At 39.0% G+C, this 25728-nt stretch overlaps 1 protein-coding gene and 1 long non-coding RNA gene across 2 annotated transcripts; one reads left to right on the top strand and one right to left on the bottom strand.

Moving 5' to 3' along the window:
* The first annotated feature begins 193 nt into the window (after positions 1 to 193).
* Positions 194 to 23471, top strand: LOC124069949 (vasoactive intestinal polypeptide receptor 1-like). The gene is made up of 13 exons (XM_046409493.1): positions 194 to 527; positions 1305 to 1413; positions 10019 to 10126; positions 12058 to 12158; positions 12956 to 13053; positions 14208 to 14340; positions 15496 to 15649; positions 17528 to 17588; positions 17687 to 17756; positions 19096 to 19190; positions 21300 to 21429; positions 21936 to 21977; positions 22108 to 23471. The coding sequence occupies exons 1-13, from the start codon at positions 411 to 413 to the stop codon at positions 22252 to 22254; spliced, it is 1365 nt and encodes a 454-aa protein (XP_046265449.1). The 5' UTR covers positions 194 to 410; the 3' UTR covers positions 22255 to 23471.
* LOC124069950 lies at positions 16838 to 18412 on the bottom strand. Its single transcript, XR_006845130.1, has 3 exons — positions 18270 to 18412; positions 17305 to 17397; positions 16838 to 17177 (listed from the first exon to the last, which is right to left on the bottom strand). It is a non-coding gene; the product is annotated as an uncharacterized LOC124069950 (long non-coding RNA).
* Positions 23472 to 25728: the final 2257 nt, after the last annotated feature.

Below are 25728 nucleotides of genomic sequence, written 5' to 3'. Positions count from 1 at the left end.
GTGACAGGGAGAGAGAGGGTGAGAGGGAATGGGGGTGAGAGAGAGGGAGAGGGACGGGGAGAGAGAGAGAGGGGATGGGGGAGAGAGAGAGAGAGAGAGAGGGAGAGGGTGAGAGAGAGAGAGGGAGAGGGACGGAGAGAGAGAGAGAGGGAGAGAGAGAGAGAGAGAGAGAGAGGGAATAGGGGTGAGAGAGAGAGAGAGAGAGAGAGAGAGAGAGCAGATGTGCGACAGCAGCTCTTCACTCCCGCAAGTTTGCAGCTCGCGGGAGAGAGCGAGGATTCATCTATTTTAGGTTGACATTTTCATACCGAGACTATAAAGAAGAAGTGAGTCTCCAAGAGGCGCAGAGGAACAAATAAACTGGATCTGCGCGCACATCATCATCACCAACACACCACCACCACCACCCGATGAGGGACATTAAGAAGACAGATAAGAACATGGAAGTGTGTTGTAAGAGACCGCCAGGACGACACGAGACATTCATACTCCTCATCTTTTATCTTCATCTGTGGTGCGGGCCGAATGTAAGTAGCATGTTTTAATATACCTCTGAGACTCTCAAAGCAGCTCAAAGTGCGGCTGAAGTTAACCCTTCTGACTGCTGCATTTTCACATTAGGAAGCGATTCACTTAATTACAGCCTAATGACATTTTTTGTTGCAACGCTGTCACCGTTATTATCCGCTGTCCTTCCATGGCTCTTTGGAGCACACCGCACTTGCACTGCAAGTGTCCTCATTAAGCGGCTGGTGCTAATTAGTGGTTATCAAGGCTCGGGACCTGCATCCATCACTGCCATCCATCTGGTATGAACCAAAGACGAAATCAACAGGGAGAGCAGGGGCTCATTTAGAAAGAAAGGGGGCGCATGACTGGCCCAGATGTTGTCTTCAAGTCTGCAGGGACGGAACACGAATTTGCAAAAGACGCGCTTATGAGAAATTGTTTTAATTCTTAAAACAACGCTCATGTTTTAACCTGAAAAGGTTAGCAGGGAAATTAAAAATGATTGTCGAAAATAAAAAAATGTGGGCATCCTCTGAGTAAGTTTCATCCGTCAAAGTTGAGTCCTTTCTTGAAAAATACACCTGGTCGGTCGACAGAATGAAGTGATCTGCCCGCAGAGGTGTGTTTGTTGATGATGTTTGCTCAACAGACTTGTTTTCCTCCCCATTTTTCTCCTCCATAACTGCACCCACTCACGCATCATAACTCCTCCAAGCAACCAGCTCGGGGAATTGGCTTGTGGTGCATGTGTCTGATTTTCCCGTATATAACTGAAGTTCTGTCGTTCATTTCAGGCTGAAGCAATTCATCCGGACTGCGCCATCATATCTGAGCTTTTGAGGGCTCGGGAGATCTGTAGCCAAACGACGAGGAGCGAAGCGCAAAACCGGACGGACCGCAGCGGTGGGTTCATGCATGCTGCTGCTTTGTGTTTCTGCGCATCCGAACGCACGCAGAGAGGCTGGAGATGGGCTGGGGGGATAAAACACACAGAGAGGCAGAAATTAAGTTAGATTGTAGTAGGCACGTTGGATAAACTTTATGTAGGGTCTTTGAAAAGTCTACCAGTTGTGGTGGGCTGTGATAATCGGAGTATTGCGAGCAACTTTGGCAGCTCAAGTCATGCGTTGACCCTCCGACGATGACCAGAGCACAAGACTGAGTCACATGTGTCGGTTTTTAAATGCTCAATATACCATTGCAAACATTAATACATCAGGAATCAATTGTTTTCTATGTAAAAATACAGTGGAGTGATGAGCTTTCTTACAAAATATCAAAAATAAATTTCACTTCAGCAGCACTGCTTAATCATTTTAAAAGTTTAATTAATTGACAATTTTTGGGTAAAGGGACTTTTTAGATTTTAGATAATATAGACTTTAGTAGCAATACAACAATGTGAAAATACTTAAAGTTAGAAGTAAAAGTTCATTAAAATTTTACTTTAGTACAAAAGTACAAAAGTACTAGCACCACAATACACAACTAAGTAAAAAAAAAGAAAAAAAAGGGTAAATGTTGGCATGTTTTTCTATATTTGTGAATATATATAGTAAAATTACTACAATTCACTAAAACACATTAATGCATCAGTTGTGATGCATTAATGTGTACATTATTGTTGCACCTGGTAAAGGTGGGGCTAATGTTTTACTAGCCTGCTGGGTGGCTGAAGCTTTACCTCATAATTTATTTGTTGATTTTATGTTGTGTTTCCAATCTGAATCTGTAAACTAACTTGTTTAAAAGAGTAAAAAAGTACAACATTTCCCACTTAGTATAGTAGCAGACAAACTAGAAATATTCAAGTAATGTACAAAGACCTTAAATTGTACTTTGAGTGATAGTTGTGGAAATTATATATCAAGCACTGTTGTTTGATATAATTTGAGGTTTAAGCAATACTTGTGTTTTTCAGCACTGGCCAGGCACAGCAGCACGACAAGGGGCGGCCTTACCAGTTGAACCAGACTACATTTTGAATAGACTTTTAAATGAGTATTTTTATACTGTGTTATTGTCAATGTTATTGTTGATTACCAGAATACCTCTTTCAAATTATTGCACTTCATAGCAACATAACAATTCTGTGATACCCCTTTGATTTCACTTTAATTTACTTGTGTTGGAACAACTTTTAAAAAGTTTCTGATCTTATTTTGAAAAATCAGAGTTTGTAGTGTGTACAAGCACGCAGTTACTACACCATGTAGTGTTCATCATGCTGATGTAATGTGACACCTGCTCTTCCTCCCGGTGAGGCTTCACCTGCTTTCCTTCCAATCTGACTCATTGATTTCATTATAAACTAATGAACCTGGCATCTCCTAGAGGGCCACACTGCATGTCTGCATCATGAGTTGCGTCACTGAAGTCGAATTCCTCTCCACTTCATCAAAAACTGCCAAAGAATAACAACACTCTGAGAACTCCCCTCCGCGAGAGTGATGAACTTTAACATTTCCATACTAATTTGATCTTAATTACCTTCGATGACACTGAACGCAACGCTTCGGTGAAAAGTTGTCATCCGCTGCTCATTACGGAGATAAAAGTCTGCTGATGGATTTCATTGTCGAAGTAGGTGTGTTTGTGCGTCCATCAGTGTGATACCGACCACGCGGGTGACATGCAGCCATGCAGAGTTGGAGAGTCATGCAGAGTTGAAATTTCAGCTTGGAATTTCAAATACTCATCAGTGTCATTAGGGACTCCTGGTGGTAACGAGCCCAAGTAGGCATCATGTGCTGCTGTATGCCACTGTGAAACCAACAACAGGCCAGTTGCTGTTGTCCTCTTTGATGGATTTGGTGTGAATTAGGGTTGCAGATGACATTTTTTTTTTTTTAGTAATCCTATGCCATTTGAAACGTCAGTAAAATTGGTAACACATTTCCATCAGAGGTTTTGAAAACCCATGTCTTCATACAGCTTTTCTTTCTGAACAATAGTCCAATTTTTTAACACTTTAAGCAGAGAAAGGAAGAAAACCTTTTAGCCAAACAAGCTGTGTGACTATCAGTGTTAATTTGTTGGTTGATCAAACAACCACTTTGGTCCAGACTGACATGCCAACTGTTGACGGACTAGCAGTTATACATGGTGCCCAGTGGGTGAATCTTTGTGTTATAGTGTTCCCCTCGCTTTCCATCCAGCGCCACCCTCAGGTCAAACGTAAATTCTGCAGTGTCTCATCAGTGACTAAACTTTCTCAGGTTAGGCCAAAAGTTGCCATTTGAATGCAGATTTTGCACAGCTAAGCAGACTTGTTTATTTGTCATTATTCCATCTGTCAGTAGGTTAAAGTGTTTCAAATGTCTTCCACCCAGGAAATTCACTTTCTCTCTCGCTCCTTCTTGTTTTCATCCAAAAAACAATAATATTCTTTCTGACAAAAAAAACTGTCCATTGAAACACCGAAACACTAAACCCCACAGAGAAGCCTAAGTTCTGCTTGCTGCTTAATAAATCAAGACACCTTCCAGTTCCTCCCTCAGGGGTGCTCTGGAAGCACTCACTAGTCCAAAGTAATTTCACACGTCTTTATTAATCCTGAATGACGTGACATTTAAGAGACCAAATGTATAGCCTCCTCTAAAGCTGTCTGTTAATAAAGGCCCAAGAATAGGAAACTGCTCAGTGGGTGACAAAACCTTTTAGTTGATCTGAGAGGAGATGTTAGAAATTAATCATCCACCTCTTGACACAAAGATGTCAGTCTCAGCGAAACAGTATAAGTTTCCGTAATTCATAGTTTTCACTACGCTCAATGTGGCTTTTGTTGTGTGGATGAACGGGAACAAATGTTTCTTTTGACATAGATCATGTAATTGTGTCCCTTTCTTTTGTGTCTCTAATTTCAAGCTAAAAATGAAATCTTTTCATGATCAGCACATCACCGCTGTCACATCACTCTCTGCCTGTATGACTCAAATCCAGAGATCTGAATTTAAGCATCTAGGAGCATGAACTCCCTTATGGGAATATTATTCCACCACTTGGCAGAGAGTAAAACTTTAATTCACACTTTGAAGCGATCTAATCTCTAGGAGCAATCCAACAAACAGCTCGAGCGACATAAACTTTGGTTCAGATATAATGCGACGGACCTGGCTGGTACAAAAGGCAAAAGAAACACTGAAATAATAAAGAAAAAACCAGACAAAGAGCCTAAAGCCAAGCTGGCAGCAACGCGAGGCTGCTAACACCAGCATGCTAATACACCCATAGCATGACAGTGTTTAGAACTGTTTCAAACAGCCACTTAGAGATGGGGTGAAAAGCCAGCCGCTTTGGGGGGGGGGGGGGGGGGGTGCTTTTTAAATATCAGGATTATGGCACACATTTTCACACATTCTCTGCCTGAAGCTATTCATACATTGTATACGAAAAGTGACACTGCAAGTACCTGAGGAAGACCGTAAAACAGGAGAAATTCCTGCATATGTTTTCTCACTTCCGCACAGCTGGCTGATAATGGAAGCTGCTGTGCGTTTCACACTGAATGCCTTTAGTTTTGAACATATTTAGTTGTAAACTACAGTAGTGGACAAGTTAAATTTTACAGGACAATTGCACTTAGATTAAAAATCCTGCACCAATGTGCATTGTACAATTGATGACGCACATCTAATAGTTGTTTCAGTTGGACTAAAGAGCAGCCGACGTAGCGTCATCACGTCGTGATATGCTGCTGTCCTAATTCCTAATGTCAGTGTGTGTCAGCTCTCCAGAAAAGCAGCAGTTTTATCACATTTGTTTCCAGATTAGCATCCTGTCCTTCACTACTTTTCCTGCATGTCTGGAGCATCCAGTGTGGCATCGGTTTATGACAAACAATGTGACACTGCGCAGTGAGACTGATGTGTTGTACTTCAGACTTTGTAAATGAAGCTACAACTTTCTACCTTTTACTGAATTGATCTGCTGTATCTGCTCCTCCAACGTAAGGAGATGGCAAGCCAGATAGATTTTTATAAAGCAACACCTAAAGTTCAGTTCAGTAATTAAATCACATCTACCTTCAGCTCTCCTATCCTTCAGAGCTAATTCTGCCCTTGGGTCTGTACAAACAACACTGCTGTTTGGTTTTGTTTGTTCCAATCACCAAAGTGCCTATAAACCTGCCACCGTCTCTGCCGAGACAACCAAAATACTATTTGGAAGCTGTTTCCTCTCTTGAATACACGTCTCTGTTTTTCTATTAGGATTAAACCCATCTGTGTAAACCTGAAGATGATCCTCCCACATGCAACATGCTTAAGAAGATGTTTCCCCTCTCACCAAATTTAAAATTTAAAGGCCAACATCCATCTTTGGCATTAACTACAGTGAAATAAGAAACCACAACATTGGAGAGTGAAATTTCTTAATCCCTGATACCAATTACCTCAGCCCATCTATTTAGTTCCTGTACTAAGAAACTGTTCCTCTTCCTATGATAAACCCCAATAGACAGTTAACTGCAAGCTTGTTATTTTTAAGCTTGTACTTCACTGCCAGTTTTAATCATCTTATCCACAATGGATTTTCTACCCCTTACAACAAGATGCACTTGACAGAGGGCGGTGTGAAAAGCATTATTTTCTGGGATGTGATTAATTGTGGCTTAGTGTGGAGGGAAAGCCACAGAAGGCTGGAAATCTTTCTTTTATTTAGTGGATTTATAGCGTGGACATGGCCACATTATGAATTTCAAGTTAGAGCTTTAAAGACGACAGGAATTGATCTTTTTCATCGCAGTTAGTTTTGCCTTCATAGCAGCAAAGGCACAGGTGTGATTCAGCTTTAGTGTCCTGTAGTAAGTCAATGGGCATTGTGCAGGAACTGATAATCATTATTAATGTGATTAATTAAACCTGTGTTTCTTTTGTTATAACATCTTCTGTCTGTGTTCAATTGTGTTCAAACTTTCTGGGGGTGCTGATTTGTCTTTGCCAAAATTACTTTTGCAGTCCCCAGATATCCATTTCTAAATATTTCATACTTTAATTTCACACTGCTCTGGCTCCCCCAAACAAATAATTTATTTTCTGAGATATCACATAGCATCTGTGTGGTTTTCTGAGAAAAAACTTGAAGAAGCAGACTGAAGCCAAGTTCTTCATGTGCAGCTGATTATCAGGGGATAATCCAGCCAAAAGCCAGAATTTAAATGAGGGGATCGGTCTAGTGACAACAGTGATACTCCTGCACTAATACCCCTGTACTAATGATTATAGCATAGTCTATTCATGTAGCATATCACAGCGATACAGATAGACGCAATAACAATGCATTTCACGAAATAATAAACAAAAGGACAGGTGCAAAAGGTTGAAATTTAAAAAACGAAAACCTAAAAAAGACTAAATATAAGTAACAATGAATGAAAAACTAAGAACAAGAAGGAACATTTCCTGCAGAAAGTGCATGTGAGTGCTGTGCACAATGATCAGCTAATGATGCTAATTGGCATAGTTCTTGGATCATTTTTTTCTTTAGGCTTTACTGTCAAACAAAAATTAATCACACTCATACTCAAATGCAAATTCTTGCCTTTATAACGACTTCAAATACAACTCGTCATCGTGCTATTTTAATAGTATTTGGTAATACTATTTCAGTTTAAACTGTATACACTTGCTGGGTTATAAATACTTTGGGCCTCTATTGACTTTAATGTACTTACAACAGCATAAACTGTCGATGCCATCATACGGCCTCAGTGTGCAATACTAGGTAGCAGCACACTAACAAACAACAATGAACAAATAATAGTAAATCCTGTAAATAAAGCATTGTAGAGTAAAATATGAAGTTCTAACATTTTTGTGCTTGAATCACCCACAGTGTTAATGCCTCACCTTTCACAACACCACCTCCGAGACATCAACTCATTGAGCAAACACTCAAGGAGATGACAGATCTGAAAGTACATTTCCACACAGTCCCTCTGCCCCACCTGGATCTCCGTCTTTAGGATTATCAGTCAGAGTCAGCCTGACAGCAACAGAGGAGACGCTGATGGGAATCATCCAACTCCCTGGTTCTCCATGAATAATTGCTCACTATTGGATCTGACATCATTTTTGTCAGACCTCCTGATTGGATACAAGTGGCTGGTTTTGTGAGAGTGGGGAACACAGGAGAAGGAGAGGATAATGGATTAGATACACTGGCTTTGTGCAAATGAAATAAGGCATTGAGAAAAAAAGATATTTCATCCAGACAGATTGCTACTTTTGGTTACTCTGCCTTGCATTAATGTCGACAGCTGTAGTGGATAGCTCAGATAACCTGGAGTGACTGTTTATTGTTGTCGAATTTTATTCTAATTCGAATTCTAATCAGCATTTAAGGGGAGGTAGTCAAAGAACAGGCCTGATGTGACATTGCATTAATTTAAACAATAAATCATGTTTATGTTATGTTTTATTAAGTTAAAATAATAATTATAATTATTTTGAGGTCATCTTACAGTAAATTTCAACAGCTATGAGATGGTTTAACATGAAGTGTATATTCATGGCACCCAGAAGCTAAATCTTTGGTGTTCTGACTCTTGCAAGTCAAACATTTCATCCAGTCCAGTACAATATGCCATAGATTAGCAGGTGAAATGCATCAGCACAAACTTTGTGCAGACATACATGGTCCCCAGAGGATGAATGACTCCTGATTCTCTGATTATTCCTCTAGCGCCCTCAACAGGTCAACATCTCCAGTTGCTCATTATTTTGGTTTGTGATCACTTGCCTTTAATTTGTACTGAAAACACCGCTGGTGTTTAAACTGTACAGACATTACAAACAGTACCAGACTTTTGGCCTCACAAAGCTGCTGGTATGACTGCAAACTCTCTCGTCTCGATGCAGCAGATCCTGACGGCTAAATTACCTCCCAGTAGATGAGTCACATCTTAATCAAATTTATATAAAAGGGTTTAAATATTACAGCAAGTGACATTATCGGTTGATTTCTGTCCCCATCTGTGCTTTGATTACATTAAAATTCCATTTTGCCATGCTCCAGTTAGGACAGTGTTTAATGTATGGATGAACAAACACAATGAAATGAATGCGTCTTCCTCAGCACAAAATGTGGTTCACTGACATTCTGTGAAGAGTGAAGAATAAGAATCCTGATTTTCCATACAGGCAGACTGTGTTCATTTTTCTGTCAGAAACCACTCCCGGATCTTTGAAACATTTTCATGGTCCTCAAAACTCAAAGTGCCTGAGGAGTTTAAACTTACTTTAGAGAAGAGATTTCCTGCAGAAAATCTATTTGACATTTGTTTTTGTCTCATGTAAGCCTTGGGGATAAACGGAAAAACCATACCTTTTTTTTTTCATCATCACTGTTGATTTGTAGCACCGCTTGCTAGGCTTATCACGATGATTAATACGTATCAGAGTGGAGTTACATACTCTGTCCATTCGGTTGTTCGCTCCTGTCAAAACTGTTACTTTGCCTCCAATGACCTCTTTGATATGTGAATTAGTCCATTATACCGGTGAGTAATCTGTGATTAATCCAGAATCTGAACAGTAAAATGAAAAATCCTGCAGTGAGTGACATTAAGCAAAAGCTTTTACTGCAGTCCATTTACAGAAACAAGACAAAGCAAGCCAGGTTCTGCTGGACCGTGGATAAGACCTGTCTGTTGCTTTAATGCACCAGTATAGATTTATTAGGCCAGGAGTAACAGGATATGCTCTTTTGGTTACACAAGACGTGTGTGACTAAGTAATTGGGTCACATGTGTGTACTGTAGTTTTTGTGGTTATGGGAAGATTTTGTGGTGATGAAGAGCTGAGGTTGGTCAAAATATTTCAGGTACTTTTCTCAATAAACGTAACAGCAGGGAATATGTGACGCTGCGAGAAACTCATCATTCTTTTACTAGAGAGCAGGACATTTAAAAATTCACAGAGCATGTCAGGAACACCAATAGAAGCACTTGACTGACGTATAAACGTCTTCTTTTCCGCAGTGACTTTGGATGGTTTTACAGGCACACAGTAATTGTGAAAAAGCTATTGTCTTTTTAAGCTGCTTATCTGAATGTATAAACTGACTGCTGGCCCATCATACGCTGAAAATACTCTTTTGATCAGCCAGGAATTGTCGTGATGCACAAAACATTGAATAAAAAAATCATATCCTTGCACTGCAGGAAACACAAACATTTCAAACAAGACTAAGAGTCTAAAGTCATGCCAGCCGCTATGTTAAGCAGCTCTTAGTGCAGCTCTTTGTGAATTCAACAGCAGCAAGCTAATATGCTTACAATAAGAACGCATGAGTTTAACAGGTGTAATGCTATTATTGCAAAAACCATCTCGGTATGGTTAGTTAGTTACTTAGTTAGTTCTTCTGGATAAATACTAACACAAAAGTTCTGATGCTTTTGTTGCATCTTACTTTCATAGATTCACTAACTTTTCCGCCTCAGCCAAATACGATTTCTACTCACGCTGTTATTGACTGACCCTGCTCCTCCCCTTGTCTGTGCTCGTAGGATGTAAAACAGAGTGGGACAATATTGGATGCTGGCTGAGAGCTGAAGTTGGGCAGGTGGTCAATGTATCCTGCTCTGAAGTCTTCCAGCATCTCTCCAGCAATCAAGGTTGGTTTCAATGTTAATTCCTGTCTCGATCTACCTGGAAAGGAATAATACCTCATTTCTTTTCATCTTATCAGTAGCTTAGCTAAAATACAGATGGTATTGTAGAAGTCCCATTCACTGCTGATGCACTGTTGCTTCACTATATTTATCTGCACTGTATACAGCTGGAGTTACTGATGCAGAATGGAGTCACTCTGATAAGGGAGCACAGTATGAATTATTCATGTATGTTTGTTGGCAAGAATATATACTACGCTCTGGGAAGTTTCTGGCAGGAGAAATGACGTAAAATCACATCTGAAGGGTTCATACGTCACAGTCTCACATCCTCTCGCCCTGTTGTAGGATTTGTTTTCCCAGAGAGATTGCACTGATGACACCAATGGAGCCATGAAGTTTTAATAATGTCATTGGGAAGACAGATAAGATTTTATATGCAGAACGATGTCATTTTTGAAACAGTTACTTATATTGGTGTTAATTCATTCATTCATTCAACTAATAATAAAAACAATGAAGTGTTATGTAGTAAGTAATTTCTAATCAATTATTAATCATTTGCTTATGTAAATTAGTGTTTATGGGGCAGATGTTAAATTTTTAAATCGTGGGAGCCTTTGTCTCCCAGACTACTTACAGACATTTTAAACATGCGGGGCTGTTTGTACTTGTTGTCTTAATTGGATTGTCATTATAATAGCATCATTAAGGAAGATAAGGTCAGGATCATTAGGCAGTAATGTCCTTTCCTCTTTACCTTGATGGAGATCATGTCTCATTATAATCTGAATTGCAAGCATTAGTTCCTGTTTGCATTTCTGTGTGCCTTTGTTCGAACAGCATAGCTGATGCCTGCACACATTCATATCAGCAATCCCACAAACACAGCAGTGCAGGGAACGATCCAGCTGACAACCTTCCTCTTCGCCTGCTGTTTACAAATGGACGTCAACCAGGTTTAAATGTCAGTAGACTTGAAAAAGGACATGAAAGCATCAAATGTTCTCTCACTGAAAGCAATGATGGAGCAAAATGGTCCGTGAAAGGAAATGTCAGCGAAGTAGTCCAAATGCACTCATGTGTAGCTGCAGTGTGTGAATTAGAAATGTGACTTATTTCATAGTGTGAAAAATAGTACATTTAAAACTGGGAACACACAAAAAATGCAAATACATTTTAAGAGCATAGTATGGAGGATTGTGTAGGCCTGTAGATACTCATACAAAAGTAATTCCTCTCTGTCATCACACACATCCTGTAGGAATGTGTGACAGTGTCTCTATGTGCAGACCCTGCCCTCTGCTTGTATTTTCTTATTAGAATTTATCTGTGTTTGGGTCAACCTTTGAGCGGAGGGCTTGTAGCACCCAGCTAATAACAGTGCAAGGTTGGAACTCTACAAAAACCATAGTGACTGGGTTATATTGCTGTCTCCATCTGCCCTCTGTGTGTGATGGATGATGGCGAGGTTGAGCTTCACACACAGACAGACAGGCCAATGAAACCAACACAAAATCCATCAATAGCAGACAGGTACAGTTAGCGTGTAGCATCACATTGTGTCAGACATTTCCCTAAGAAGTTCACCATGTTATATTCACAACTTGTTTCCACTGCTCCTAAGAAAAAAACAATCCCAAGAAATCCAATATTACACTGTATGTGTTGTGCCAAGTCAATTGACTGAAAGTGAATAGACTCCTGACCTTTACAACTGAACAAACATTTTCAAAAACCTAGCAATCTTTTTTAGGATCTCAGGAGCTCAACATGTGCTTCTACCAAAGGAAGTAGACTCTCAATGAAGCTAAGGTGAAGACTAAAAAGAAACAGAAGAATAACAAATTGACTGAGATTCTAAATAGACTGCTGTGACCATATTTGCAGTGGTTGAAACCAATTTGAATTCATGCTGTCTGCTCCCACCCCAGGGTTTGTTTACAGGAACTGTACTGCTGATGGCTGGTCAGAAATGTATCCACCCTATGAGGAGGCCTGTGCCTTCAATGATGACAGTGAGCCTGAATCTGAGGTAAACAAACATCTTGTTGTAATCCTGCCAATCAGTTAAGCATTTTTATATTGTTTCTGCTTCCCCTCCACTCTTCCTTCCTTGCCACTTCCTTTTCAGTTCGGACCAGGTTTAGTGTACTGGTCTGAGCTACACTGACAGGAAACAGTCAGAGGAGGTACATCAAAGACTCCACAGATTTTGGGGTTGAGGCTTAAATCCATGGAGGAAAAATAAAAATTATCTGTAGGTGACTTTGTTTTATTAGAAAGAACTACCATGAGACCTGAGCCAATCTAATGCTCCTACTACACGAGTGAGCAGTTTCAATCCCTCATCTCAGTCATGATATTTGGAACCTTAGTTAAAAACCCAAATATACATGAAAAGGTTTCTGTTAATAGCAAAATTTGCATTACGCATGTGTTTTTTTCCCATTATCCCATAAAATTGTCCTACACAAGCCCACTATTTATTTAGCAATGCAACAGCAAAATAGGTTCGAGCCCACGTGGCCAACTTCTACTTCATATCATAGATGCTGTATTTTAGAAAGCGTGTGTATTGGCTGCATTATTATATAATCATGAGCTTCCATGAGTGTAGTGTAAGGGCAACATTCATTCAAGGAATAAATGTAAAATGCTGCACAATTAAAAGTAAGGATTTTTGATGCTTAGGTAAAACTTTTCATCTGTTTCCCATGTGTTTTACTGATTATAAACACTTTACTGACTATAAAATCACAACTGCAAGTAAATAAATTTGACAGCATTGTACTTTATTCACACTCTCTTTATTCTCTGTTCTCTCTCCAGACGAGTTACCTCTCTATGTTCAGACAGGTTTACACTGTGGGCTATGCCACCTCGCTCATCTCCCTCATTACAGCCATAGTGGTGTTTACAGCCTTCAGGTAAAACCAGGACAGCACACAATGACCCAGATACACACACACTGACAGAGGGCAGTAAAAGGGACAACAATTAGGATGCTCACTTACCCAATATTTATGGAGTTAAGAGTCCAGACTGGGGTGTTTGGAGTTGTGGTAAGCAAGATTTGAAAAGCTGTTTCAGAAACAAGCAGATCAAACACAGATAAAAATATCCAGATAAAGCTCTTGTTATATATAGAACCTTTGGAATCATCTTACACATGCAAATTCGTGCAATTGTCTTTTGCTTCTGATGGTCTTATGAAGTATTCATTTACATATGAAACATATGTGAGTTGTTCATGAAGCATAAATGCCTATGAAGCTGCTCAGTGGATAATACTTATTCTGTTGTTACGTAGAAAACTCTTACAATGTTCAGCTTGCAGCTGGACAAAAATTAACAAAACAGTTAAACAAATATTTGCATAAAGTGACAGATTCACACAAGATTAATTCTAATGTATTTATAACAGCTTTTAAACCGTGTTTGTGGTTTTCCTGATTACACATGGCAGGAGAGTCCTGACTCTCTCATTAATGCGAACATTTTCAGCAAATAAGCTAGAAACAACAGAGTGGCAAAGTAAACAAGTTTGTTGGTGAAAAAAGTCAATAATAGCAAGTCAAACACTCATATTTTTCACAGAAAGCTGTGTCTATGTGGCCATTGCCTCTGTTGATTATGATAATAACGTACTGACTAAAGTAACTGCTGAGATCTTGAAACTTTATCTGTTATAAAAACAGGACCAAAAGGGCAACAAGCATGAAACACATCCCAAACAAACCCTCAGGTTATTCATGTTTTTTGGAAGAGAAAACAAAGCCAAATAAAAAAAAAACAACCCAAACTATCTGCACTTAATATCCGTCATTACTTCAAGAATGTAGGTACAAACCGAGATAAAGTGCTGCTGGGCATATAAACCTTTGGAGAACAGTGTAGGATTGCTTATTTACACAGTGTTAAGTCTAAGTCTAAGTCTAATTGCAAGCCACAACGAGGAGCGACAAGTGGTGGTGTCAGCAGATCTTCAACATAATGCAGCTTCAAGAACCTGATTAGAAAGTACTATTTGTGTATGTATGTGTGTGATATCCCTCTTTCCTTCTGTTTTTGCATCTTTCAGAAAGTTTCGCTGCACCAGAAACTACATCCACATCAACCTGTTCTCCTCCTTCGTTCTGAGAGCCAGCGCTGTTTTCATTAAAGACACCGTGCTGTTTGCTGATGAGACCCTGGACCACTGCTCCGTGTCCACGGTGAGCACACTAATTAGTCAATAATGTTCCCATCATTAAGCAGATTCCCACATCTGCTGTGTGATTGAGTTAACAGTGGACAGGGACAGGAAAGAAGGGTGAAAGATGGGAAAATGAGCTGCAAACTGATCAATGGCTGTTGTCATTTCTCAGCAAAATGCTTTCATTAGTGGACAAAACTAATGAATTCTTTTAGCAGCAACACAGTTTAAACTCAAGAAGTGATGGAGTGAATTTAGAGTGATTCTTTGTTGTTGTGACTTAAATGTTTTAATGTTTGCTCTAAATTTAAGTTTGCATTAAAGCGTTTTTAGAATCTTTATACATTTTTTCTTTCTTGTTATTACTTTAATGCTGTCATAGTCCTCCTTATTCAAACAGGTTGAAAAGGTATATACAATATACTCCATGAAAAAATTACTTTTTGAGTAAAATATTACATAATCAATCGATAATCACACAAGCAGCCCCACATGAACAGTTCCTCAAAAGTACTTATTGTACAGTACTTTTAAAAGTACTGTACAATAATTGACTGAACTTTGAAGGTTTGGCTTTTAAAGTTGGCTCATATTTGAATGGAAATCAGAACAATAGTAAAAATGACGGTGAAGCTTCTCAATCATCCAGGTCATGGTCTGTGTAGTAAATTCTTAGGGTATCTGGACTTGCTAGGGTTCTTGAAGACGAGAGGTGAAACATCTTCAAGAACTCCAACAAGTCCAGATGCTCTAAGAATTTACTACACAATAGTGAAGATGTCTCAAGCTCCCTGAAAGGACCAGAGATCCTGATGGAGAAAGTCAATGAAAACAGGAAGTGTATGCCTTCTCAGGATGTAAACATCAGTGAATGCTGTAATATATTAAATAAATAAATCTCCATGAAAAGCTGTTTCATGTTCATAACGGTGGAGTATGAAAAGGATGTGTTAGATGTAGTATATGATTGTAGGATATCATTACTGCCTTTGCCGTTGTACAAAAAGAATTTAAAATATCAAAACTACTTTAATCTCTACGTCTCATCTTCTGCCGTGACACATAAGAAAAAATTCCTAATGAGTCATCTGGACCTTCCAGCTGTACTTCTTTGATTGCAACTGTGTGTGTTGGTTCGGTGTCAAATCACTTTCCTTTGTTTTTTTCTCTCCAGACGGCTTGCAAGTCAGCCGTGGCTTTCTTCCAGTTCAGCATCCTGGCCAATTACTTCTGGTTGCTGGTGGAGGGCATGTATCTGCAGACCCTGCTGGCCCTGACCTTCGTCTCTCAGAGGAAATACTTTTGGTGGTACATCCTGATTGGATGGGGTGAGTGCAGATGACTGAAGAGGTCATGTGATGATGGTAAGCCCATGACAGACCAACAATCAAGTGATGGTTAGATTTAAATGCGTTCACGTTATATTCAAGACACACAAGTTTACAAAAAGTTTAAAGCACAAAAAGCTCAGTCATGTAACAGGAGGAAAAGTTAATTTTGCAAGGTGTTCAGATGGAAACTGAAGGAAATTTATGCCTCGTTTTGACTGTTGGACTGTTTGCATTTATTCCCCTCCAAACAGTGAACATACTTTATGGTCAGACTTACTATACATGTATGTTGGGTTGTGTCTGTGTGTTTGTGTTCAGCTCAATCTCTGAATCCAAATACATGAGAAACTTCTAGATTCACAAAGTGCTTGGAAACTTTTTGTTTTTTTTTTGCAAAAGTTGAACAATTTATGCAGACACCAATTCACATCAAATTTACGCTGGAACATTTCTTTCTGTTGGCTTTGCTCTACAGCCGCCTTGTGTTTTGTGAGCTAAACACACAGTTAGGAAATTGAAGTTTTCTGGAGGCTTTCTGGATTTACAACCTCCTGGGCTTACATCATATTTATGTAGTCATTGTCCTGGATTTACAGTTTCAAACTCTTATCAAGGTTTTAAATTCAATTCTATTCTTGATTTTGAGTTGGTGTTTTGTGACTGTTAGGTGCTTTTTAGTATTTATGTTTCATTGTGTACTTCTATGTTGAAATATTAGAGGTACAGCATCTTTTCACACTTGCCCATTTACTTTATGTGTCTACCTCTCATTGGTTAACAAACAGTGAAACAGATCACAAAAAGACTGACTTCATTTTCATGCACAATAATTATTCATAGGGCTACAAAACAACAAAACAACCTGTGATACATAAAAATACCCTTCATATGTTCAGATCAGTCATGCTTCTTGGGACTCACTGAATCCCCTGTAATTAGTGTAAGAGCACACTCATCCTAAGCAAGAAAAACATGCGGCAATCGCTACAACAGTCCTTCAGTCCTAAGATTGTGCCTGAACGGTTATGATTCAGCTGGTAATTTTTGAGACGGTTGCCTGTGGTTTTATTGGGTTACTGAATGAAACTATAAGATTCTCCTGTTATTTTGTTTACCTCTTGTTGCTACACAGTACATTCACATTGGGGTTGGAAATGTATTCTCAAACAATAATCCAGTCCCAAAAAACCTGGTAGCATTTTATTTACACAATAGCATGGCCTGAGCAGTGACTGCTCTTGTTCTTGTTTCCTCAGCTCTCCCCTTTGTTTTCTCCCTTATCTTTTGCTTCCTTGAGCTCTCTGCGGATGTTTTAAGTACTTTCCCTCTGAGTTATCCTGTGTTGCTCGGGCAACTGATTTCTGTCTTCCCATTCCCATCCCGTCGTTGTTTTTGCTTCTGTTTGCTGTACATCTTCCTGTTTAAGTCTGCACTCTCAGATGCCTCCAGTGAGGTTCCACAGCCTTTGTGTGGATCATTTTGATCCTGTCACCACACTGTTATACTGTCAACGAGCACCTGCAGGCTGAGAAGACACCCACCAGTTCTGTCACTTTTTGATAACAAAAACCTGGACACCTCTGTGTCCTGAGGATCTTTGTTGTCACAACCCAAAATGTATGTTTGTGTGTGAATGTGTGTGTGCTGCTCACTTAGTATCCAGGGTAGCTCTGATGTGTCTTATCAGCTTCTTTCTGGCTTGTGCTGTCTTGCCTTCTGCTTTCATTCTGTAACAGTTTCTTCTTCTGGCATGGAGATGGAAGTGGGAGACAGATAGGTTTGATGCATTAAGTACAATGTTTTGAGTTGAGGCTTCAGACTAATTTTACTTGACAGTCACACAGCACACTAATAATCTCTGCTCTTACTTTGTAGGGTTCCCTTCAACAGTTCTTATACTTTGGGTGTTGACAAGATTCTTCTATGATGACAAGGGGTATGATATATTACATGATATGCAGTAGTTAAATAGCTTTTTTTTTTTTTGAGTGTAACATCATGTTAATGTTAAATTTCTTCTGGCTTTAATTGCAGTTGCTGGGATGACACAGACAATGTTGGTATTTGGTGGATTATTAAAGGACCAATAACAGCTTCACTGCTGGTGAGTGGAGAGCAGTCAACTGAGTGTTCACTAAGCCCCGTTCGCTCAGTTAATGTTACCAACTCTGTCAAACTCTCTATTCCAGTTATTGACTGTACAGTATATAAAGATGGATGGCATGAGAGATGGCATGCCCCCTGGTGGCTGGCTGCAATACAGGCCTTGTATTGGCTTCACTTTTGCACAGTGGGAGGAAGTGGAGACATGTCTTCCATCTTTATATATGACAGTGATTCTATCGAGCTGCACACAAGCAGATGATTTAGCTAGCAAATGAAGCACTTTGTGGACTTGGAGGTAAGGCTGATAAGGTTATTACTGTCAATAGTAAAATAGATTTGATTACATAAGGAACACAAGAAACAACACGTGTCAAAAAGTAGCGGCGTCGTCGCTGATGCAGAGAGAGCTGAACCCTGATGCAGAGTCAAAAAAGGCCGGGAGGCAGGCGAGGCAGAGGTCCAAACAATATTCTTTATTTTCTATAATCAAACTCAAAAGGCTCACACTTACTGTGGCAGGGGATCAAATGAAAACTGTGGCAAAAACTCCTGGCTAAACATGGCATGGCAAAACAGGACAAGGACCTCCTGGCATAGAACCAAAGACAACACAACACTCAGACACAGGTGACCGGGAAGACAAGGACTAAATAGACAAGACCACGAGACACAGGTGAAACACATTAGGAGGGAGAAAGCAATCAGGATAACAAAAGCAAAGCTACAAGAAACAGAGACACACAGGGGAAGTGACGCTTTCAAAATAAAACAGGACATGACAAAAACCTTGAACATAATACATGGAAACACAAGACACACAAGAAACATGACACATGGACTCAAAACTAGGATGTGACAGAAACCTTGAGCATAAAACATGGAAACACAAGAAACATGACACATGGAACTCAAAAACAAAAAGACAGAGAACCAGGACGTGACAACATGGCCCTTTAATCAGTCGCTTACACTTTTGCTATTTTCATTATTTTTGTTGTTTTTAGTTTTGGAAAGGCCAAATAAAATTGTGCTCTCACCACAGTCTCATACAGACCACATTAACACACATGGAGAAATAAAAAGTTTTGACACATCTGCCTGATCACAGCTGATGATTGGACAGTTGTTGTTTGGTAGAGGGGTTTAGTGAATGTTTAATTGCTAACATCTATTTTATTCATAATGAACATAAACTGTATTAAAGTTTGCTCTGTTAGAGTGGAATTGTAGTTGGTTTAAATATTTTTGTTTTTTTTGCTTTTTGTATGATAATGATGTACTTTTATTTCCCTTTCTGTGGGCAATTGTGTACATCTGTGTGCATGTATCTCTGCCAGGTCAACATAGTCATCTTCATCAATGTGATCCGGATTCTGGTTCAAAAGCTTAAATCTTCAGCCATGGCCGGGAACAATGACACTGGAAGTTTTATGTGAGTCAAAACTTTCTAACAATCAGGAAGGGAATCAACCCTCTAAATGGTTACGCAGATCTGGTGGAAAAGTCACTGTTCTTTGTGGGAGCTTTGCAAGAAAGAAAAAGGTGTTATATCTCAATTATGTTGGCTATGCCCAACGCTTTAACATGGTTAAAAGGTAAGTTTGGGGTGATAGAGGGAATGATGTTGGCGAGAGTGTATATCAGTACCAGAGCTACTAGCGACAAGGGTCAGGCTGTAAAGGCTGCCTTTTACGACTGATAATGAGAGTGGGTGTTAAATCCCAACAGGGTGCCAAACAGCTGAGGAATGCCAGTGAATTCAGGTGCGACTTCAGAGCTCTGCCTGAAACCAACTGCTTCATACGTGATATTCATTTTCGTTCAACTGTTGAGAATTTCTGAACAATTAAATTATTAAATGCTGTGAACATGTTAGCCTTACAGATGTTGTTAGCATGCTGATGTTAGCGTTTAGCTGCAAGAACTGCTGTGCATAAGCATATGAAGCAGCACCTGGAGGTTTGCAGGGCCTTCTTTTCTCAGTAGAATACATTACAAGTCTTTCCAGGTGTTTCTTGTCAGCTAGGAAGCATTTGTTCAGTGTTGAAGTAAAACTGCAGAGAATTTTTACTATTTCAGAAATGAAATGGCATATGGCAGGTTCTTTGAAGAGTTTACTGTGAACAGGGAAAGGAGAATGAATTGATGAAATCCCTTGATAAAATGCTGAACTCTTCCTTGCAGTTTAAGAGAGAGAAAATGCTGCGTCTATGAATCTGCTCTGCGAGCCCAGAAATCCTGCTTAACCGGAATGAATCCCTCCTTTCTTTTGACATTTGGATGGTGCGGATTCCAGCTCAGCTGAATTAATTTAGAAAAGATTTTAAAAATAGCACCAGATACCAGAAATAGTATCCTCTATCGCCGTGAGACAGGAATGTTGTTCCACCAGTTAAAAGAATATTTCACACTTTCAGAAGCTTCAGCTCTGTCTCACAAACTTCATTCTGATTCAGATGGATCTGTAACCGCGGACACAAAGGCATAAATCCTTGCTGTGACAAAAGATAAACACAATCCAATTATGAGCAGGAAAATTATCTAATTATCTCATGTGTTTATATGTGTATATGATGTAATTTCACGAGTCATTATTTTGGTTATTTGTGATATTCAGAAGACATACATGTCACTTGAAAAGTCCTGTCCAACCAAGTGCTTTGGCTTGACTGGGAAGCTTTGAATCTGCTGTTGTTATCAGAGTACAATGTGCTGTGAGTGACATCTGTTGTTGGGGTGTTGGGGTTTTATATTGATATAGGTTGTTGTTTTGATTCGGATGTGAACTAGATCATTAGATATGTGCCATGAAAGAACACACATGAGAAAAAAGAGGAGTAAAAGAATAAGACAAGTGTAATTGTTATTTTGTAATTTTTGTGGAGTGTATCGCATAGGTGGTGTTATTCTTTTTGAAAACTACATGACTTGGACTATATCGTTGCAATGACGTAATGTCACCGCATAACATTCACATGGTATTTTAACAGCACTGACTTGAACTAAGCATTGAGACCAATGTGTCAGGGTTTTGTATTGTGACATTTTAATCTATTCCACTGATAGGCCTGATGATAGTGTCGTTTTAAAGGTCAGTTTGTTTAATTCAGATTTGTTCTGCCATATCCGGTCTACCTCTGATGAAACTTGGCAGAATAATGCATTTTGCCTTGTGGTCTGGCATTTAAAGCTGAAATACTGATTGGACTGACGCTGAGAAAGGTGAGCATTTCAAACTATGAAAGGCCATGATTAGTGCATTTTTAGATTTTTGTCACATCTTACTTCAACACAGTTCAACACGTATAACACACTCTAAACCAAACATACTTTCAGATAATTTGTGATCACAAATATCCATCCATCCATCCATCTTCTTCCGCTTTATCCGGGACCGGGTCCCAAATATCACAAATATTATTATTTCAAAACTAGCCTGAGATTTTGTAATATTGTTTTAGGGCCACGTCGTCTACCTGCACATTTCAAAATACTAAAATCTCTCACGTGAACCTGTTCTAACTGTTCTTTCATCCCTCAGGAGGCTGGCAAAATCTACCCTGTTCCTCATCCCTCTGTTTGGGATGCACTACACAGTATTTGCCTTCCTGCCTGAGAACACTGGAGTGGCAGCCAGACTGTACATCGAATTGGGGCTGGGATCCTTTCAGGTATAAAACAATAGAAAGAGAACAGAACAAGAGTCCAGATTAAAAATGAATAAATAAAAATAAACTTTACTGAGACAGATCATGAAAAACTACAGTGTATTACAGTAGAATGCTCACAGGACAGGCCTTATGCACAGCAGACATCTTGCCTTGTCATAGTAGAAAAAAAGCTACTTACTTATCACATTAACAATGGATCTGTTCTAGTAACTGGGAATGAGCGAAACTGAACCAGCAATGTTGCAGTTTATCGTCTGCAACTTAAACCTAACTCTACCTTTAAAAGAAATCAAAATATTTATGTATTTATGACCTACAAAATTTGGGAGAAGGTCATATGCTGATTGCTCATAAGTGATTGAAAATATCAATATTGTTAATTGTCCATAGTGTGTAAAATTAAGGCACATCTTCTGACTTAAATTATTTTGTCAAACTAATTTAATCAGATCGTGCATTTTGATTTTAGTTACAATTTCAGTTACTGTAAGTCTCTTGTGTTGCAGGGTTTTGTGGTGGCACTGCTTTACTGTTTCATGAATGGAGAGGTAAGTAAATGTAGGAGATACAAAAGTTATCATCCTTTTCTGATAGCACGACTGAGGGCAGCAAAGTGGGACATGTTTGACTTGCTCACAGTGTGGCTTTAAAAAAAAACAGTGAGACGTTTGTCTGCAGGTCCAAACAGAGCTGCGGAGGTGGCTGAGGAAGTGCCACAATCAAAATCATCTCACCCCAGCCAAGCGAAGTATCACTCAGATCACAATCAGAGCCCGCGGGGGGCTCGGGCGGCCTCCTTCTAGTGGCAACATCTCTTCAGTATGATTTCGAGAGACTGTCTGTGGGAGAAAAGTTGTGAGAATCTGAAGTTAAATATCAGAGGTAGTTCTCAAAGCTCAACCTACTGATGAAATTAATTCAACACAACGTCTGTGAACAGACTATAATGAACAATGGTGAGTGATTGAGGAAACATTGTGTCAGATGCATTATATCCATGGCAGCACACATTTCTGAGTTTAACCAGCATGGTTCATCTTCTATAATAGTTGCAACCAAAAAATGCTAAAAAGAAAAGCAACACTGGTGCCTGGGTTGTTCGGATGCCCAGGTGACAGGGCGGAAAGACGAGACCACAGTAGAGACGGGGCTGGCCCTGAGCCAGTATGAGGGTGATTTCACATGGCTGTGTCTAGAGTTTGGACTGCATGAGTACAAAAATGAGCAAATGGCGAGGGATTATAGACTACTGTGGAAACAGTGGATGTTTGAACTTAGCTAAATTATGTGAAATGAGCTTGAGTTGTCAAATTGTTTTGTGCTGCACAGAAGAGAAGTTACCTACTTGGGTCTGCTTTGCCAATTCATTTCTGTACAACAATTCGCCTTCTGCCAGAATGAACTTTTCAGTCATAACTATCCAGAGGGAGCTGATTGAATGTATTTAATGTCATGTGTGCGTGTGAAGCTATATGTATTTATATATATATATATATATTGGTACGTCATAGCTTAAAACACTTCAGACTTGAGCCATCTTTGAAACAAAGTGAATATTTAAGCGATTTCGTAATATTTATTAAGCTAGTTTTCTTTCTTCATGTGTAATTTTTTACTGGGTGCCAGGCATTTATGTGGTAAACTGGCATCAAAACGGTAGGCTTCTCTATGAAAAGCATTTCAACTGACACGGCATTGCAAGATTCAAAGTATATTTTGAAAGCTTGGCATTGCACCTGTATGCAAGTTGGTCATATTTTGATGACTGATGATGTCTTGTTTTAAAGGTGAAAAAAAAACAAAAAACCAAACCCTTGTTTTGGTTTTTGTTTTTTTGCTTGTTTTCTTTGTTTTTTTTAATAGACCATGAATAATTAATGATATTGTACCGTTAGGCACTTGGACCGTCATTGTCAGCATACATTATGATTTAATCTTGCACTTTATTTTATATTGAATATATTTTCATTGTTGTTGTTCTGGATCTAGTGGTGCTTGGCCGGTGTAGAGAAAAGCACAATAAATGGAAGAAAAGTGGTTTGACAAGTATTAGCTGGTCTGTTTTTGTCTTAGAGTACAGTACATTAAAACAACATTATGTAACTATTTTACCTTAAAATCACATCTTTAAAATAAAGGTACAATGATTTGTAAGCAGATTGGACATGGGCCAAACTAAAAGAAAACATCAAGTAACTTTAACCCTGACATGGTTTCACAGGCCTTGATATAGACCTTTTGTATCACTTGTGCAGAAAGAAGCTTGTCTGCACTCATGACTGAGAAATCAATTAATTAAGCTAGCTAACATAACAGCTCAGCCAAGGAGGATTAATGTTTACAGTGCTCACAAAATACAACAATTTACCACAGATAGATTTATTTTGCAGTCAGATTTACACAAGTTTGGACATGAATGATGGACATCAGAACGCATGTTGCACATAACACACAGGGTTAATAGATATTCTTTTGACAATTAAGTTACTTATATCCTCAGTGATGCTTGTCTTTAGATACACATGCATACAGAATACACTCTTCCACTCTCTTCATCTTTCAAACATACTCATACTCACTCATACACTCACGCACACACACACAAAACAGTTACATAAACACAAACATACAAAAACACAATCACAAACATTACAGGTCTTCATCAAGGGGTCCACCTGTGTGCCAAAAATATACATATACAGTGTACTTTATATATGATCAAGAAAAGACATCATTTGTACATCATGGCAAATTGATAGCAGGCGACATTTAAGAGCAGCTGAGCAATATCGGTACTACATTCAAAACTTCATTGGCAATCAGTAGAACTCACACACATACACTCAACACTTGATAAAACTGTCTCAACACACACAATATCAACACAAAGAAAAGGCATCTAAACACATAGATATGCCACACTGAAAACAGGAGAAACACTGATATTTTGAGAAATATAGAAAATATTCTTTCTTGCAGAGTTGAATGAGAAGACTACAACCTAGTAGATTTAGCTACTAGTCTGGCTAGCGGTAAAGCTAGCTAGTAGCTCATCTAAGAGCTGGAGGAGGACGGCTAGTAGATATAACCTATTATTATATTGTAGTTAGTCAATATTTATATATATTACAGATAGTAATATGATATATTACTATCTGTTTCATCTCTGAAAAATTGCTATAGATATTAGTTAAGTGAGTCACTAATTGGCTTTTGTTTTTGGTTGTACTGTACATAAAGCAATGTATAAAAAAAACCCCCACAGTTTTCCCTGGGAGTTAAGTTGCAGACTAGTTATTTTCCCCTGCTTCCAGTTTTTGTGCTAAGCTAAACAAAATGGCAGCTTGCTGTTTAATGTACAGACATTAAAGTGGTTAGCTATCGACCTTCCCATGTCAGCAGGAAAGTCAATGTACATATTTCCCAAAATATCAGTATGAGGCTGTAACTATAGCTAACTATAGCTCTTAACTATAGCTGATCAGAAGGGTCAGCTATAGTTAAAATTAAGGTAAACAATGGGCTGCCTGATTCTGTTATAGGACCTAAAAGTTAAAGAAATATCCCCCCATCTCAGTAAATGTTCACAGTTCACAATTTGTTTTGAAACTTAAGTAAAGAAGAAATAAATTTTGAGACTGGGCACTTACAAAAAAAATGACACATTTTTAGCTGTTAATGTTTCACATCAGGTTCCACTTAGAAAATTTTTAGGCTTGTTTTCTGAATTGTGAAAAGAAAAATCAGGAAAAAATAGATGTGAAAAATGATGAGCATATGCGGCATAAGTGCCTAAATGCCTCACCCTATCCACATCAAAAACACCAAGTACAAAGCTGAAAAAGCAAATGAATGCCAATCAAACTTCCCCCTTTTAAACTATCAAACTAAAATTCTAACATTTGGCTGCCACCTTGTGGTAGACAAATATACAGCACAGACAAGGTCATGTAAGGAGTTTTCTGCTCCCCTTTTCACAGACAGTAACAGCTTTGAGACATGGTCGTTTCCATCTGAGCTGATTCAAACTCAGAGTGACGGCTGGTGATAGAACACGTAAGCAGCAGGAGAGTGGTTTTTATAACACCCTTGTACACACTTTGTGTTTTATCTGTCGCAGTTGTTCCACACTAGTTATAGTTTCCTTGATAATACTGTATCTCATAGTCACACACTGTTTTGTCCAAAAAGCATCATAGCATCTCTACAGTAGTGTGTATGTGTTAACTTGCTTCATAGAGGTTATATCGGTGTTTTTATCTCTCACAATATCCTCTGCAGCTTTGGACAGCAGTTTCA

This window comes from Scatophagus argus, chromosome 13 (genome assembly GCF_020382885.2).
Source record: "Scatophagus argus isolate fScaArg1 chromosome 13, fScaArg1.pri, whole genome shotgun sequence".
NCBI lineage: Eukaryota > Metazoa > Chordata > Actinopteri > Scatophagidae > Scatophagus > Scatophagus argus.
Note: the sequence above shows the minus strand (reverse complement) of the source record. Positions and strands in the feature narration are given on the sequence as shown.

What these genes read in the sequence shown, in the direction of transcription:
- LOC124069949 (XM_046409493.1), top strand. Translation starts at nt 411, where the DNA reads ATGAGGGACATTAAGAAGACAGATAAGAACATGGAAGTGTGTTGTAAG. An exon ending in TTCTTCTATGATGACAAGGG is followed by an intron (nt 17,589 to 17,686) that starts GTATGATATATT and finishes CTTTAATTGCAG; the next exon opens with TTGCTGGGATGACACAGACA. An exon ending in TGGGGCTGGGATCCTTTCAG is followed by an intron (nt 21,430 to 21,935) that starts GTATAAAACAAT and finishes CTTGTGTTGCAG; the next exon opens with GGTTTTGTGGTGGCACTGCT.